General features: G+C 47.7%; 1 protein-coding gene across 1 annotated transcript in view; it reads left to right on the top strand.

Annotated features, from left to right (window-relative positions):
* SPAG5 (sperm associated antigen 5) overlaps positions 1 to 15,400 on the top strand; it is a 415,500-nt gene extending 400,100 nt beyond the window's left edge. The window contains exon 26 of the mRNA XM_069226180.1: positions 15,031 to 15,400. Coding sequence (XP_069082281.1) covers positions 15,031 to 15,102 — 72 coding nt within the window. The 3' untranslated portion in view covers positions 15,103 to 15,400. The remainder of the gene's footprint in view (positions 1 to 15,030) is intronic.
* Positions 15,401 to 18,283: the final 2,883 nt, after the last annotated feature.

Raw genomic sequence — 18,283 nt, 5'->3', positions numbered from 1 at the left:
CTGGCAGTTGCCAGATGTCCATCTCCGTAATGGCCCAGCCAATTCCCCACCTGTTTGGTATCAAACACCTTGCTTTTATCCCTGAGCATGATGCCCATGCTTGGGACTAATTGGCATGTGCCCTGTTGGCATCCTCAGAGAATGACCACCGAATTACCATGCTCTCTGCTGTTTTGGCGAGCTCTCTCGAGCCTCTGCCACCCTAGACAAGAGTCTGCCCTCCTGCTGGTTGTGATAGCACTTCCACAGGATGGAGGCATGGGCCTGGACAGGCAGGAGGTCACACCTTATCCCTCCCAGGCTTGCTAGAGTGAAAGGTAATCAATGCGGTGAGCCTCAAAGGCTTCACCCGCCCTTGAAATATAATTAACTGTCCCCCACTCGAGGACAAAACTCTTCCCGCCTTTTCCAGCCCGACAGGTGGGAAGTTAGCTGTGCAGGAGGCATACCACTCCAAAAGGCTAGCTTCATCTTTTGGGTGGGCTAGAAGGTCTGTACAGCCGAGAGAGGGTTTTGCCATCTTGGCAACTCTAAGTTTGAGTGGATTCTGGTTAGGAAAGTTACCCACTCCCACAGGAAGTGGTCAGTACAGGGACCAGTAGCCCATTGACCAGTGTCCCCACTGACCCTTAATGCCCCCTAAACCAGGGTTTAAGGGGCTCCCCTGGCACCAGAACTTTAGTTCTAATTTGCAAAGGACCTGGGGTTCAGCCTCAGCGTGAAGAGAGGACACAGAAAACACCTAAGGAGACCACCACTGGAACTGAGTGACTGACGTGTTCCCGAGATGAAAGCTCATTGGTCCCAGCAAGAGGGGACCCAGTGGTCACCAGGAAGTCAAAAAAGCCTCCCCTGACTGGTGGCATCAGTCCCCTGTAAACTGCAGGAGTCAACGCAGTGTTGAAGTCAAAGAGCTCCGACCCGACAGGCTCTGTGTGGGTGAGCCTGTGCGTTGTCCAGCATCCAAAGAGTGGGAGTGAGGTCTCTGCCAAGTTTCAAGCCTCTACTCCCTGAGGGATGACCTCCAGCCGTCAAAGTACCAGCGGACCACCTTTGCAGCCACTAATCCGGAAACCGATGGCCACTCAGACATCACTGGCTCCAGAGCAGACCCCCAGCATAGAGACCGACATTGGCAACGTCCCTTCTGAAGTTCTGCACCCTGAAGAGAGTGACCTATATCCATCAATCCGTCACAGTCTTGTAGAGCGCACTACACACCCATAGAGTCTCAAGGTAATGGGAAGTGACCTCCAAGATCAGTCGAAGAGCCATTTCTTGAGGCCCTTCCTGAACTGAGGCAGCGGTGGTGACTGTCTGAGCTGAGGTGGTAACGTGTTCCAGCTTTTTGCCACCAGGTAAAAAAAAGATTCTCCTCCAGCCGAGGACTTCTTTATGTAGGGTACGTTGGTGATTGACTGTTGGAACAAGCGGAGAGGTCTGGAGGGGGAGTACCAGTTGATTAGGCTGTTGAGGTAGTTGGGTCCATTGTCGTGGAGGGCTCTGTAGGCGTGTACAAGGAGTTTGAAGTTGATCCTCTTCTTGATGGTGAGCCAGTCAGTGGAGGTTCTTCAGGTGTTCGGGGGGGTGTTCTCGGAGGGGGATGTCCAGGACAAATCTGGTGGCTGCGTTCTGAATCTGTTGCAGCTTGTTCAGGTTCTTCTTGGACATTCCATCATAGAGGGCGTTGTCGTAGTCGAGTCTGCTTGTGATAAGGGCGTGTGTCACGGTTTTCCGGCAGTCGGTTGGTATCTATCTGATGATCTTTCGTAGGAGTCGCAGAGTGTGGAAGCAGGTGGAGGCGACGCAGTTGACCTGTCTGGTCATGGTGAGAGTTGAGTCGAGGATGACACTGAGGTTGCGTGTGTGGTCTATAGGAGTGGGGGGGTTTGCCAAGTGTTAAGGGCCACCAGGAGTCGTCCCAGGCTGACGGTGCGGGTCCCAGATTGAGGATCTCTGTTTCGGCAGAGTTCAGCTTGAGGCAGCTTTCCCTCATCCAGATGGCTACAACTTCCATCCTGTCTCTGAAATACTTCCTGTTCTTTCTTCTCTGGCTGTTGATGGGTTTTCGGTCAGGGAGATGATCAGCTGGATATCATCTGCGTAGGAGGCAACATTCATCCCGTAATTCTGGAAGACCTCGAGAGGAGCAGCAAAGCAGCTTCAGCACGACCAGCTCTTGTGATAGACAGCTAGAAGCCACCTCTCCACCCGGAGCCCCCGGTCGTGTTGGTTGAGTTCCAACTGTTGATTCCTGGTCCTAGCCCCCCAAAGACCTCTACATCCAAATGGTGAAGCATGTGTCCACCCCCAAGTACCCGTTTGCCAAGTGGTGCAAATGTGTCAGCAGTCGCAGACCCCGTCAGCTCCAAGGACAGCCAAAGCACCTCTGCACCCAGACTCCCTGGGCAAGGGAAGAAGAAACTGAGTGTTGACTCTTGGTGTAGGGCCCTGCAGAACCTTAAGTTCAGATGGGTTCGCACGGAACTCACCCTGCAAGTGCCCGAGTGCACACTTTGATTTTCTCCACTCACTTCAGGGGGAGCCATTTAAATAGTGAAAATACTTTATTTCCAAAGCTTTTAAAATTCATAACTCCGGTTGTGTGTAACTTTAAAAGTTTGTTTTGTTGTCTCAATTGATATAAAAATCTGATTTCTTTTTCTAAATTGGTGTCAGATTTATTTGGAGTCGTGTAATTTACTTATCGTCCATGTTGTTATTGTGAAATGCTTTACAAATGTTCCTCTCAGTAGTCTGACTGCTCTTTTCCACACTACCAGGACTGAGCTAAGGTTTACTGGTGTGAGTCTGAGGTCCACTACTTGGCAATGTGCTAGTATTACTTGGTAACACTCCCCAGTCATACCACATAATACTGCCTCCTTGCTACATTGGTGTTTCAGCGGTGTCGATCTTGAACTTGTGTTTCACTTTACCTCTTAGAGATAAGTATATGTTTGAGTACATGAGAAATTCTCAATTGTCTCTAGACACAAAAAGTATTTTTTTGATTTTTTTTCTATTAGTTAAAGATAATTGGAATTGCTAGGGCCCTGTGTTACATCCCCATTCAAATAGGCCATAAAAAGTTTCAAAAGTAATTTTCCAAGTAATTAAGGTAGTCAGATTAAAGAATTTGTAAAAGCTTTAAAAAGTACCCAACTCCTTAGATAAACAAGTACACAATGGAGAATATCCTGAACTTTGATCGATCTCTTCTGTCCATCCTCAAGATCAATGACCTGAGAGCTATGTGCAAAGCTAGAGGCATTAGCTTTAGGACTACTGCCAGAAGAGAGGACCTTGTAGAGGCCCTCACCTCATTTGAGGAGGAGAAAACTATGGAAGAGACTTCCTCCACAGAAGGCGAACACATAGGATTAGAGGAGGATGCCCTGGCCCCAGTAGGCAAAGGGTAAGGTGGGGAGGACCTCCTTCACCAGAGGTAAGAGTACAAAGTCACTCTATTAGCTCCCTTACTGAAAGGAGGAATAGGACTCATGAAAGCAAGCTTCACCAAGAAGCTTGATCTTGAAAAGAGGAGACTAGCCCTAGAAGAGGGAAGGGTTAGATTGTGACTATTTCCCAAAGATGATTAGAGCAGTATAAATAGGAAAAGTGGGGGGTTAATTTGACCCTAAGGTCACCAAAGGGCTTGTCCCAGCATACAGTGCAGGTGATGACATAGACATGTGGTTCGCAGCATTTGAGAGATGTTGTAGAACGAGAAAGGTTTGTCCACAGCACTGGAGCTCTCTACTTTGGGAGTTATTCTCATCTAAGGGCAGAGATAGACTTCTGACCCTTCCTGAGAAAATGGCTGAGTCCTATCCCCACATGAAAGAGACCCACATTGAAGGATTTGGACTCACCACAGAGAAGTACAGAGTCAGATTTAGGGTTACCCGATAAGGTCAGGACCAAACATGGGTAGACTTTGTTGACTCCTCAGTCAAAGCACTAGAGGGCTTGATAAAGGGCAATAAAGTTGACACATATGAAGGGCTATATAATTTTTTAATGAAAAAGCATATCCTGACTAATTGTTATACAGAGAAATTGCGACAGGATCTGGTGGATTCAGACTGGTCTTCTCCCAGAGAGGTCTAGAAGAAAGCTTAGAAGTGGGTCAGGTCGAGGGTAACTCGGCCCAAGGTGTAGGTAACTCCAGGAAGGGTGCACAAACTTGTCAGCATAGCAAGGGCACTAGCAACCACAAATGTAAAAAGACAGAGTCCTCATCAGGCCCCCAAAAGAACTCCAAGGAGGGTGGGCCCCAAGACTCTTCCCAGTCCAAAGGAAAGGTTATCAGGGGAAATACTGGGATCCCAAGAATGCTGGGATATGCTTTGACTGCCAGCAGCCAGGGCACAAGAGGGATGATGCAGTTTGCCCCCCAAAAGTCCCCCACTGAGGGGCAGTCAACAGTGTTGTTAGTATTGGAATGGGAGTAGAAGTGTACTCTGGAGAGGCCGGATGTCACACTGAAGCTACCTTGGTTTACCTGAGAGGGGTGGACATTGAACCGTTGGCTGTCTTGCCTCCAAGCTTGGAGAAGTATAGGCAGAGACCAAGAATCAATGGGACTGAGTTAGAGGCTCTGAGGGAAATAGGTGCCAGTGTCACTATGTTGGCAGGCAAATTAGTATCCCCAGACTAAATGATCTCTGGTCCCAGTAACCTGATTACCAAGCCTGACAATGAGACTGAGATTCATCCAATGGCTTTGGTGAACTTAGAGTGGGGAGGAGTTACTGGCCCAAGAAAGGTGGTTGTGTCTCCTGCCATTAAAGTAGTGTGTCTATTGGGCAATGATTTAGAAACCTCTGCACGGGAAGAGGTAGAAAAGAGGGTTCATGCAGAAATGCTAGGTCTCCCTGGGTGTGTGTGTGTGTGAATGTGTTGCAAGGGCACCGCTGCACGTCAGGGTAAAGGTAAAGAGCAGGAGCTTAAAACTATGAACAAGCACCTCAAGGGCAAGAGGGCCGCTGAACCAGCCTCTAAGACTAACCAGGCTCAGGGGAGATCTCACCCCAGGGTGAGGCCCTGCTACTTGAGGAGGGAGCTGCAACTGAAAAAGCCTGGCCTGACCTGGTAAAACTTCTCAGTGCAGGGAAACCCTCCAGATAGGAACTCTGCCAGGAACAAAGAAGGTGCTGTACTCTTGAGAGCCTTAGGCAGCAAGTTGCTAGATAAAAAGGGGGAGATGTCAGTGGCCCTCATAGGGTTTGCTGGGAGGATAGTTTACTGTATGGTGAGGCCAGGGACCCCACACCAAGGGCAGCCTGGAGAGTGGTGCAGCCCCCAAGTGCACAGGGAGTTCATCCCAACTTTGGCCCATGACATCCCCCTTGCTGGACATTGGGACAGTCCAAGACTTGGGACTGGTTAGTGGCCCATTTATTTGGCTCCAGATGTCTGAGAGTGAAAGGGGTTTTGTCACTCCTGTTTCACTTGTCAGGCCAGTTGCTTGATAGGTACACAACCAAAGGCTCCCTTAAACCCACTACCGGTAGTTGGGACTCCTTTTGAAAGGGTAGGGGTCGACATAGTTGGTCCCATTGACCTACCTACTGCATCTGGGAACAGATTTATCCTAAGAGTAGTAGGCCATGCTACTAGATATCCAGAGGGAATCCTTCTTATGATTGCAACTGCTCTTGCAGTAGCAAAGGCCCTCCCTGGTATTTGTTACCAGAGTAGGGTTTCCTAAGGAAGTGGTTTCTGAAACAGAGACACATTTCATGTCTGCATACTTGAAGACTATGGAATGAATGTGGTGTGACTAGAAGTTCATTACCCCCCATCACACCCAGACTAATGGCTTGATGGAAAGGTTCAACAAGAGTATTAAGGGCTTGATTATTGGTCTCTTAGACAAACTCAGGAGGGGATGGGATCTCCTACTGCCATGCCTCCTGCTTGCATATAGGGAGGTTCCTCAGAAGGAGGTTGACTTCAGCCCCTTTAAACTTCTGTTTGGGCACCTGTAAGAGGTCCCCTTTGTTTAGTGAGGGAAGGATGGGAGAAACTTTTCAAACAATCCAAACAGGACATAGTGGATTAGGTGCTTGACATGAAGAAGGCTAACCAGAATTGGCAGGCCAGCCAGTAGCTTGTCAAGTCCTGGTATGACCAGAAAGCAGCCTTGGTTGAGTATCAACTTAGTCAACTGGTATGGGTGTTGGAGCCTTTGGCTCCCAGGGCCCTCCAAGACAAGTGGACTGGGCCCCATCCCATTGTGGAAAGGAAAGGGGAGGTCACATATTTGGTTGACGTAGGAACCCCTAGGAATCCTCACAGTGATTCATGTGAACTGCCTAAAACCATACCAGGACAGGGCTGATATGACCATGCTCATGGTCACAGATGGAGGACAGGAGGAGGAGAGTGAGCCTCCCCCTTATCTACTGTCAACCAGTCCAAAGATGGTACTTTGGGGGGTGGAGTGAGGGTCCGACATCCTCACTGCACTGCAGCAGGCTAACTGCAGACAGGTCTTCGGTCAATTTGCAGAGCTCTTTTCTTTGACCCCTGGTCAGACAACTTAGTGTATCCATGATGTGGACACCGGTGACAGCCTCCCTGTCAAGAATAAACTCTATAGACTGCCTGACCAAGTCAAAGAATGCATCAAGACTGAAGTCAAGAAGATGCTAGGGGTGATTGAACCCTCTGGCAGTCCCTGGGCTAGCCCAGTGGTTCTGGTCCCCAAACCTCACTCAGAAGGCAGGAAAACTAAGATGAGATTTTTTGTGGATTATAGGGGGTTGAATGCAGTCACTAAAATGGATGCACACCCCATCCCCAGAGCAGATGAGATAATTGATAAGCTAGGGGCAGCCAAGTTGCTTAGTACCTTTGATTTGACATCAGGGTACTGGCAAATTGGTCTGACCAAGGGTGCCAAGGAAAGATCTGCATTCTCCACCCCCAAGGGTCACTTTCAGTTTAAGGTGATGCTCTTTGAATTAAAGAACGCACCTGCCTTTTTTCACAGGTTGGTGAATCGTGTTCTGTCAGACGTGGAAGGCTTTAGTGCAGCATATCTGGATGACATAGTTGTCTTTAGCTCCACCTGAGAGATGTTTTGCAGGCCCTGCAACACACAGGCTTCACTATCAAGGTCAGTAAATGCCAGAAAGGGCAAAGTTCTGTAGTCTATTTTGGCCACCTGGTAGGTGGAGGCCAAGTTAGACTTATCCAACACAAAATCCAGACCATCCCGGATTGGGAGTCTCCCCAGACACAGACCCTAGTCACCTTTCTGGGCCTGACAGGCTATGATAGGTGGTTCTTGAAAGCGTATGGTATTATTTTGGCCCTTGTTACTGAGGTTACTGAGGTAACCTCAAAGAAGCAGCCAAGGAAGATCATTTGGACAGAAGCTTGTCAAAATGCCTTTGATACCTTGAAGGCAGCCATGTGCTTCAGCACCTGTCCTTTCCTTAAAGCTGCAGGCTTTGGGAAACAGTTCATTGTTCAGACAGATGCTTCTGAACATGGGATTGGGGCAGCGTTGTCACAAACCAACAATGAGGGTCAGGATCAGCCAATAGCTTATATTAGCAGGCAGCTTCTCCACAGAGAACAGCGTTGGAGTGCCATTGACAGGGAAGCTTTTACTGTAAAAATCTTTCCCTGAAGAACCTGAGAACCTACCTGTTTGGGACTCGCCTCAAAGTTCAAACCGATCACAAGCCTCTCAGATGGTTGATGCAGATGAAAGAAGAGAACCCTAAGTTGTTGACGTGGTCCATTTCCCTACAGGGGATGGACTTTGTAGTGGAACACAGCCCTGGGACTGACCATGCCAATGCAGATGTCCTTTCCAGGTTCTTCCACTTAGAAGTGAGGACTACCAGAAGGGGGTTAGTGCTCATCCCCTTTCATCTTGGGGGCGCAGATGTTTTGTGGGAAGCCGGGGGGGGGGGTCATGTTGTAAAGTCCCCTTTTTGGATGGTCATTCCATACTTTTTGCTGCTGGATACTGTTGCTTTTGACCTGAAGGTGTACTGAGGCCTGCTAACCAGAACCCAGTACCAATGCTTTTTTCCCCTTAAATTTAACCACCCCTGTAAGGCCCTAGTAAATGGTATCTGTGGTACCCAGAGCAGGGATGGTAAAGGAGTCACCAGGGCTGCAGCACTGATTGTGCCGCCCTGTGTGACCCAAGCTAAAGTACAGCCTGCAGAGCTGCCATCTCAGCCTGCACGAACAGCTTGTCTGCACAAGTTCCACTCTGCCCACACCAAGTGTAGTTGGAGTCCCTCCACTGCCCATAGTCACCCCCTAAGGCAGGCATTCTATAGCCCAGGAGACAGGGTGCACTGTGTTATGATTGTGGACACGTGCACAAGCATATATGACACTTTCATATCATTTAAAACCTAATGCTATAACAGGTGACCAGCATGGGCTGACACCTGGGCAGTCCCCCCTTGTCCAGCTCCATGATGGCCCGGCAGATCCCCATGTGTTTAGTATCAAACACTGTGTGTTTTAACACTGAGCACAATTCTTGTGCCCATAATTAGCAAACATGACTCTGGTGATGCCCACCAAGATACCAGTTTTCCACTGCCTTGGCGAGCTCTCCTGAGCCATTTGCCACCAAGACAAGAGTCTGCTCTCCTGCTGGTTATGCTAACACTTCCCCCAGGATGGAGACAAAGGACCTTGGCAGGAAGGAGGTCACACCTTCTCCACCCTTGATATGTAATCTCTTGTCCCCCACTCGAGGGCAAAGCCTTTCCCTCCCTGACCAAGCTGGCAGGTGTAAAAATTACCTATTCAGGAGGTGTACCCCTCCAAAAGGCTAGCCGCACCTTTAGGGTGGGCTAGGAGGTTTGTACAGCTGAGGGAATGTTCTGCCATGTTGGCAAACCTTAGAAATGGTAGGTTCTGGCTACAAAAGTGACACACTCCCACAGAAAGTAGTCACTTCAAGGGTGGACTAGCTGCAGGGCCCAGTCGCCCATTGGCCACTGCCCCCATACCCTTAGCGCCCTCTGACCCAGGATTTAAGGGGCTCCCCTGGCATCAGAACCTCAGTTCTGAGAAGAGGCACAAAGAAGACGCCATCACCAACAACAGGACTTCGGACTCTGCCGCAGCGCAAAGGGAGGACACTTAAGTGCCCTGAGGAGACCATATACTGGAACTGGGTGATCGACATGTGCCTGTGGTCAAAACTCGTTGCTTCCAGCAAAAGAGACTCCAGAAACTAAAACAGACTCCCCTGACTGTTGGTACCAGTCACCTGCAGAAGAATTGTCGTGCTTCTCTCGAGTGAGCCCAAAGAGATTCAGTGAGTTGTAGTGAGGCTTTCGAGCCGCTACCCCTTCCTTACGAACTTTTCTGACAAATTAAATGTGGAATATGTTTGCCGCTACCAAGGCTTGTCTGTCGCCAGCCCAGTAACCAAAGGCTTCTCAGACATCAGCATCTCCAGAGCAGATCACCAGCATAGTGACTAACATCTGCAATTCCCCACTCCTGAGAATCTGCATCCTGAAGGAGGCATCTTCAAGGGGAGCATCAAAGCATTTTTGGCATGACCCGTCCCCATGATTGACAGCTGTAAGGCCACCTCTGCACCTGGAGCCGCCAGATGTGGTGATGAAGTTCCAGCTGTGGAATCCAGGTCCTGGGACCCCAAAGGCCTCTACTTTCCAAGGGTAGAGTGCGAGTCCACCTCAAAGTGTGCTTTTGTCAAGTGCTGCATTTTGACAGCGCCCGTGGATCCTGTCATCACCAAGGAGAGCCAGAACACCTCTGCACCCAGACTCCCTCGGCAAGGTAACTAGAAACTGACGAGTCTTGGTCTAGGGATCCGTAAGACCTTAATTCCAAGTGAGCCTCCCGGGTCTCACCCTACAAGTAGCCAATTTCACACTGTGATTTTCCCCATTAACTTCAATGGGAGTCGTTTGACTATTTAAAGTACTTTAGTTTTCAAGGCTTTAAAAATTCACTACTCCAGTTGTCTGTAAGATAAAAAAAAATCATCTTGTTGTCTAAATTAAGATAAAAATCTGCTTTATTTTTCTAAATGGGTATTGGATTTCTTTGGAGTCATGTCATTTACATATCCATGAGGGTGTTGTGAATTGCTTTACACATGTTCCTCTAAGTAGCCTGACTGGACTTTGTCACACTACCGGGACTGAGCTAAGGTTTACTAGTGTGAACCCAAGGTCCACTTCTGGGTAACGTGTTACTATTATATGGTAAGACTCCCTAGTCATACCACGTAACATTGTCACCTTGCTACACCCTTTGAGGCTCTAGGCTGTTTGGAGCAAGGGCAAACTCGGCCTTAGAAAGATTTAAGGAGAGCAAAGCCATTACTCACTTTCTAGGCCTAGATCTGCCTGTTCTGCAGTTCCACCAACAAACTCTGCCCTCTGGAGGCTTGGATTGGGGATTTCAGCATAAAATGCTCCAATATGTGTCTCTGCAACAACAGGTCTCCCAACCCTCTCAATGTAAAGGTCAGGGGTCAAACGAAACGGCATCCATGCCACAATATACTACTCAAACCCAGCCACTATCCAGTGGCTGCCATCAAACACATTTAATTTACTCATCAAAAGCACAGTATCGTATCGCCCAGTGGGAGCCACTTCACCTTCTAACTCCCTGTGTGGAGGAGCATTACTTCTGACCAATGGGTGCTTCTGCTTGTGGAACATGGTTCCTCCCTGCCCTTCCTATAACATCCTTCTGATTTGTCACCCACACCGCAACACCACCCGAAGAACTACTTGTCCATACTCCAAGGAGACGTTCAAGGTCTCTTGGCCAAAGGAGTCATAGAAAAGGCAGCAGCAGCGATTAGGACTAGCTGTTATTCCCTTTATTTCTTGGTGCCGAAAAAGGATGGAGGTGTCCATCCTATCCTTCATTTGTGCCCTTTAAGCTTCATTCTCCGAAGGGACGAGTTCAGAATGCTCAGCTTGCCTCAAATTCTATCTGCCCTGGATCCAGGAGACTGGATGGTGGCATTGGATTAGCATGATGCCTATTTCCACATCCCCATTCTGTAGTCCTACAGCCACTACCTGCGGTCCCAAGAAGGCCAAGAGTACTTTCAGATCTCTGGACCCAACAACCCCCCACCAACCTCTTTTTGTGGCTAACTAGTGCACATCAGGTGTTCACAAAGGTGATGGTGGAGGTTGCAGCCTAGCTGCGGAGGTGAGGAATACCAGTCTATCCATACCTCAACAACTGGCTACTGAAGACCAGTCTGCCTTAAGCAAGACATCATTGGGCTTTTTCATCAATGTGCATAAGTCTTACTTGACTACTTCACAATGCCTCCCCTTAATTGGAGCCAGTCCTGGACACAGTGCTTCTCTGAGCCGTCCCTCTGCCTCAACAATTCCAGGACTTTCAAGCTGTGATTCAGAATTTTCAACCCTTGACCTGGGTCTCAGTGAGAGTTTCTCTGAGGCTTTGTGGCCTCTTGGCCTTCTATGTCCTCCTCATGGACCACACCAGGTGGCACCAACGTGCTCAGCAGTGGTATCTTAAGTCTCAGTGGGTGCAGCACCAGAAGGACATATCAGAGCACTTAAAGTTGTTCAAGGAGACTGAGAAAGATCTGCAGCTGTGGCTGCTCAACCGCAATTGGACCAGTGATGAACCCTCTCCCTACCCCACCCAGAGCTAATGGTTGTGGCGGATGCATCATTGCTGGGTTGGGGAGGCCACATGGGAGAGGTGGAAAGCAGAGGACTCTGATCTCCAGTAGAGACCCCTTTCCACATCAGCCTGCTGGAGTTGCAAGCAATTCGCTTGGCACTGGAGGCATTCCTCCCGACCATCAAGGGGGAACAGGTTCACACAGACAATACAGCCACCAAATAACAAACAGGTTGAAGTGTAGTTGTGGGTTCTGTAGCAGGAGGCTCTACGTCTCTGGAAGTGGCTGAACATTCATGGCGTTTCCCTGATTGCCCAGCACCTGGAAAGAACTTTAAATGTCAGGGCAGACAAACTCAGTCAACATTGCCTAAGTGGGGTCGTTATGCCTTTGTCAAGAGGCCCTGCACCTCTGGACATGGCTGGAATATCAAGGCATATCCTTGTGGTTTAACACCTTTTGGGATCTCTGAACACCAGGGCGGACAAACTCATTGTAAGATGCCTAGTGGATCTTGGATAGCATCTCCAGCCAGAGGTGGTGCAAGGCCTCTTTCAACATTGGGGAGAGCTTTGGTTAAATCTACTGGCCACTGCTGAGAATGTGCAATGTCAGCAGTTCTGCACGATGTAGCTTCCAAGGCGGCTCTCGCTTGACTGGGCCCGAGTTATCCTTGTGGCTCTGGACTGGGCTTGGAGAATCTGGTATCCTAAGCTGTCGAGCCATCAGGCTGCCCCTTCAAGAGACTCTTTTGTCCCAGCAGCAAGGCAGGGTTCTCCAACCATTTTCATGCGCAGAGATCGATCAGCGACAGTTGACAGCTTTCGACCTTCTGCCCGAAGACTGGTATGTTACTTTGACAGCTCGGCATCCCTCCATCAAGACCGTATACGCCAACCATTGTAGTAAACGTGTAGCATGGTATGATGAGCAACAGGTTGAGCCCTTATCTGCTTGCCTTTCTGAGATTCTTTTGTTTATTCCTTACCTGGCCCTGCAGGCCTCTTCTTTGGGCACCTTAAAAAGTTATCTCTCTGCTATCCCCTTTTCTGTGGCTGGCGGATGAACCTTCTTTTTTCAAGTCCCCTATTGTAAATAGGTGCCTTAAAGGTCTGCAGCACGTTTCCCCAAGCTCCCTTTGTTATGCCTCAGTGGGTCCTAAATCTGGTTCCTACTTTCCTAATGTGTACTCCCTTTGAGCCTCTTCATTCTTGTTATCTTCAGCTCCTCCTCATCTAAACTGCCTTTCTGGTGGCAATTGCACCCGTAGGGTGAGTGAGTTACAAACTGGCCCTTTAGACTCAAGCATCCTTCTTGCCGAAGGTAGTCACCCCGTTCCATGTAGGCCAGTCTATCACCTTGCCTACCTTTTATGCTCCGTTGCATTCCTCCAAGGACGAGGAGAGACTCCCTTGACCCAAAAAGAGCAATGTCATTCTATATTGACCACACAAAATCAGTCCAGGTGGACTGTCAACTCTTTGTTGGGTATGTTGGGGCCAGGAAAGGGAGGACTGTGCTGAAACGGACCATCTCCCGATGGATCGTGCTCAGCATTAAAATCTGCTGCCTATTGATGAAGAAGCAACCCCAAGAGGGTTTGTGAGCTCATTCTACCAGAGCAAAGGATATAACTGCTGCATTAGTAGGCAGAATTCCCATCCTGGACATCTGTCAGGCAGTAGTATGGGCCTCTCTGCATATGTTCACTTAGCACTACTGCCTGGGCTGTCAGGTCCATCAGTACAGGCACTTTGCACATTCGATCATGCAGGACATTTTTCTGTGAACTTGTTTTGCAGACCCACATCTGGGGAGTTATTGCTTGGGTATATATTTTAAGGTAAGGAATATGCGGCTAGAAGGCTCTATCAGATTGTCGTATAGGTTCTCATTATTCTAATGAGACTACTGGAATTGGACGGCAGAATCACTTTTACTGCAGGGGACTGAGTCTAAACCTACACCTGTCGGCCTAATCCGGGTTTTTTTTCTGGCTAGCTAGCAGTGCCTCATCTCCACCCAAGAGCAGGGATGATTGGACAACTGAGCACATGACACAAATGGCTCCTCAGGGAAATCGTGGTCACTCAGATCTCATCTGTTTCTCTCAGTTACATTAGTCTCACATATGCAAGGACAATCAGAGGCAGGATTTATTTCAATAAAGTTTTATTGAAGTAACTGCATCTTAGATAATAAAGCATGTATTGCAAAAACTAGGACAATGAAGCATGACAGGATTACAATTGTGACAAGGAGATTCAAACACAAAAATAACGCTACCATGTCACTACGGTTTTTAAGAATAGTTCCTACCTAGACTATGTTAGAGCACAGCATGTTAAGCTCTAATTCTGCCCTTCAGGTTTCCCCTGCGAAGATATCATCCCTGAGCAAGAGGCTGCAGTGAAGCAATCAGCATACAGTCGTGGTCATCTGGCTGGAATCTCCATCTAACGTACATGGGTCAAAGTAGTGTTTTATAATAAAATAGCTGATGTTCCAAGAAAGGATCCCCACATAAGAGTGTGAATGTTTCTGTGAACATTAGACACAAAGCGTACTACTTTGGCCGGCAATCTATCCTTGAAGAAATGTTTTGTTTAAGAACGCAGGGCTGGCCTAGGCAAAGAACAGAACAGCTAGATAGAGAAAATAAAACAAGACCGCAAATGTGGCTATTGTTAAATTAATAAAAACGGAGCTGAATAAAATATATCTAGGTTAAAGTGCACAGTGGCAGACCTAGTTTGCTAAAATAACGTGTATAAACTATAGCTAAAATGGCTACACAACAAGATGAACAAGTTACTTATCTTCAGCCAGGCCCTAACTGGTAGAAACTCTTGTCTAGCCACAGATTCCTTACTGACCCAACCATCCCCCCCCTGCTAAGAGAACAGATTTCAAGGGACATGTTTTTTTCCCTTTCGGGGCCCTTGTTTTCCACACCAGTGGTCAGGTTTCTTCGTGGCTCCGCGCTCCTGGCTTGGAAAGTAGCTAAAAGAAACAGACATCTGCGTGCTGGGATGGTGCCTATACAAAAACACCACGGCGTGCACGTCACTTCCTGCGTGGACGCCACTTGCAGCTAGGTGACACCACCTACCACCGCGCAAGGATAGTGCTCACAAAAAAATTCCGGATCCAGTGTGACAACTAGGGATGATTCTTAGATGAGGAATCTGCAGCTAGATGGAGTCTCTACAAGATAATGCATTAATGAAGGTAAGTAGCTTGTTCTTCAAGGCTGTAATTTTCTTTCACAGACCCATTAGCCTGTAATATGGAGCTCTTGCTTCACCATTTTGCAACTGGTGGTGTCTGCAGATACACACAGTAACATGTTCCTCTTCTTGATTTTCTCCTAGACCCTCCTGTCAATCCCGGACATAGTGACCAGCTGTGAGGTGCTAAAAGAATTGGTTGAATACCTGGGATAGAGCATGTTATTTTGAGCCGGCTGAATGGGAGTTCTCTTCTTCGATACTGCTTCAAAATTACTCATCAATAGACACAATGATCTGCCTAGATATTTTGCACTTTGTCAGAACTCTGTGATTTTAAGACTGAGTATTATGTTTGTAACTATTTGCCCATTGGTACATTTGCATCCTCATAAATTAGGTATAGTATGCTTAATCTGAAAGTCGCTCTACCCAATTCAGATACTGGGTAGATTAGTTTATATACAAATGTATGTGTTAATTCATTAAATAAATGTTATATTTATTTAATTAGCGGCATATGTATAGAACATTTATTGCTTTTAATGTGTGCTCTGAAACCAAGTTGTAGTGCAATTGTTGTTGTAGAAACCAGTTGAGGAGTGAGTGAATGTCTAGGTGTTCTGGTCCTAGGAAACTTGGAGGGCTTTCCAGGTAACAATCATTATCTGTTACCTGTAGAACCAATTAATACTGTAAGTTCACTAAAATGCCAAGTATCTCCATGTTAGGCTTTGAATTTTAGGTGGTGTGAGGTCGAACAGCAAGGCATAGTCTTGAAGGCTGACGTAGGGTTAGAAACCCAGGTACAGGTAATACATAAATAACGCCGTATAATATAATTTATGCATGCATGACATTTTCTTGTGGTTGGCAACTTTAATGTTGGGTCTTCCACCTGTCTTCTCGCCTCTTGGTCTAACACAATATTGTTTTGACCATATGCATCAGGCAGGCCACACTTTTGCACTGGCTTTTCCAATTTACTTTTGATGTGTATCTCATGTGGGCAGAACACCATGTCATTTACTTTCATTTTGCCAAGGACAACTCCTTCACTCTCTCCAAAAGAAGCCTCCTTCTTTGAGAAATATGTCTTTTTATTTGTTTATAACTCTTTTTATTGTAAACAAAGCTCAGTATACATTGGAACCCATATCAATTACATAGGCATGGTAGCTCCATCGGGGTATATAATAACATCCGGTCAACGACCAGCAGTACACAATCATTGATCTTAATTCGTCTTTTGTGTCACACCCAGGCCCTCTAGCCTTCCCTCCCTTCCTGAGAGTCCTGGAGAAAGTCCTTCCTTCTTTGAGAAATTATTGACATAGAATTACAGATGCCAGCTTTGACACTTTATTGCAAACCACAACACCAAGTGATGTGGTCTGTACAAATATTAACCTACCTAGTGCTCCTTCACACAGTGGCTCAGTGAAACAGGTTTAGAAAATGCAGGCTAAAGCTAACTGATAGTTGGTTCACATCCAAGCTTTTGAAAGTGAAGAATTCATATAAATTCTTTGAATGTCTTGGCACTGCAGTTATGATCCTGAATAGAAACGTCAAAATCTTGAACCACCAAACCACCTTATTCTAAGATTAATATGTTATGTCAATATGTTGTGCATGCTTAACACCTGTGAGGGTATCTATGCACTTGAGCAAGTGTGTGGATGTGTGGTCCCTGCAGAGTTATTCTAAGATCTCAGAGCCAAGACTTCAGCTTATTGCAGAACTCAAGAAGTGATAAGGAGGCTCTGATGTGTTGTGGGAGGTTGTTCCATGATTTGAGTGCAATGCAGGAGAAGAGCAAACTCCTGATCTGCTTTTGTGGATGCTCATGGTGTCTGCGAGTGAGAGTGAAGCTGTGTAGGTGACTTGTAGGCTGGTAAAAATGTATGGTTGTTCAGGCATGCTGGTCCAATGTTGTGTAGAGCTATGATGGTGTGCATGAGGAGTTTGGATTGGCTACATTTGTGGATGGGGTATCTAGTGGAGCTCTTTACAATGAGGTGAGATGGGGGTGCAGCGAGGAAGGTTCAGTATGAGTCTTCTGGCGGCGTTCTGTCTGAGTTGCTTGTTGATTCCGGCATAGTGTGTATTTCCATAGTCAGGTCTGCTTGTGATGAGTGCCTGCGTGATGGCTTGTCTTTTTTTTTTTTTTTTTTGGTAGCCACTTGAAGATCTTTCCCAGCATATATAGGATGTGGAGTCAGGCAGCACTCACTGAGTTGACTCGTGCCGTCATGTTGAGTGTGTCGTCCAGCATAATCCCCAGATTTCTAGTGTGGTCCGTGGGTGTTGATCTGGTCCTAGTTCTGTCGGCCACTAGGTATTGTCTCATGAAGAGGTCTTGTTTTTAAAGATCAGTACTTAGTCTTGTTTGAGTTGAACTTCAGGCAGTTGGTGTTCACTCATTCATCTACCAAGTTCATGCAGTTGGTGAAGTTGATTCTGGTGGTGGTTGTCTTGTCCATCAAGGACAGGATGAGTTGGGAGTCGTCTGGATTGGATGATTTTGATGAGTGGCATTATTAAGCTTTTGATCAGGGTCTGGCTGAGAGACGGTTCTTGGGGGACTCTGCAGTTGAGATTCTTGGTCTGCAATGTAAATGGAGGGAGTCTGACTTTTTTGGGTCTTCCCGTGAGGAAGGAGCAGATCCAGATGAATGCAGGTCCTTGGATTCTGATCTTGTGTAGTCTTCTGATGCCTCCCAGCTGCTCCTCCCTTCCACCTCCCCTTCTTAATGGCGACCGCTGCCTCTGGCGCGCCTCCGGCCCCGCTGTGGGCGCACTGCGGCACGCCAGAGGCAAACCCGTCTGCGCCCGTCCATGCCTGGATCGCGCCCAGCGCCTGTCCTCCTGGTCCACGCTCCTCCGGCTCCCCCCAAGCGCCACTATTCCTCCACAGAGCTCCTTGCTCTCAACCCCAGTCATCACCCCGCCTGTGCCCAGTCCAACCCCAAACACACACACGGACCTTTCACATGCCACTCATGCCATTTCTCCTGCACTCACACCAACAACACCGACAAGCACCACAACACCACCAAACCCACCAATCACCTCAACTGCATCCTCCTTAATACCCGTTCCGTCCACAAGCATGCCATCGAGCTTTGGGACCTGCTCACCACAAACTCTCCCGACATCGCCTTCCTCACTGAAACATGGATGAACTCCTCATCAGAACCCGACATCACCATAGCCATCCCAGAAGGTTACAAAATCACCCGTAGAGACCGCACCAACAAACCAGGAGGAGATATTCACCATAATACACAGAAACTCCATCAAGATTTCCACCAACGACACCATAGACAACGCAGAACACCTACACTTTCAGGTACACATGAACACCAACACCACCCTAAGAGGAACCCTCATC

This window comes from Pleurodeles waltl, chromosome 3_1, assembly GCF_031143425.1.
Source record: "Pleurodeles waltl isolate 20211129_DDA chromosome 3_1, aPleWal1.hap1.20221129, whole genome shotgun sequence".
Lineage (NCBI taxonomy): Eukaryota > Metazoa > Chordata > Amphibia > Caudata > Salamandridae > Pleurodeles > Pleurodeles waltl.
This window is presented reverse-complemented; position numbering and strand designations above follow the sequence as displayed.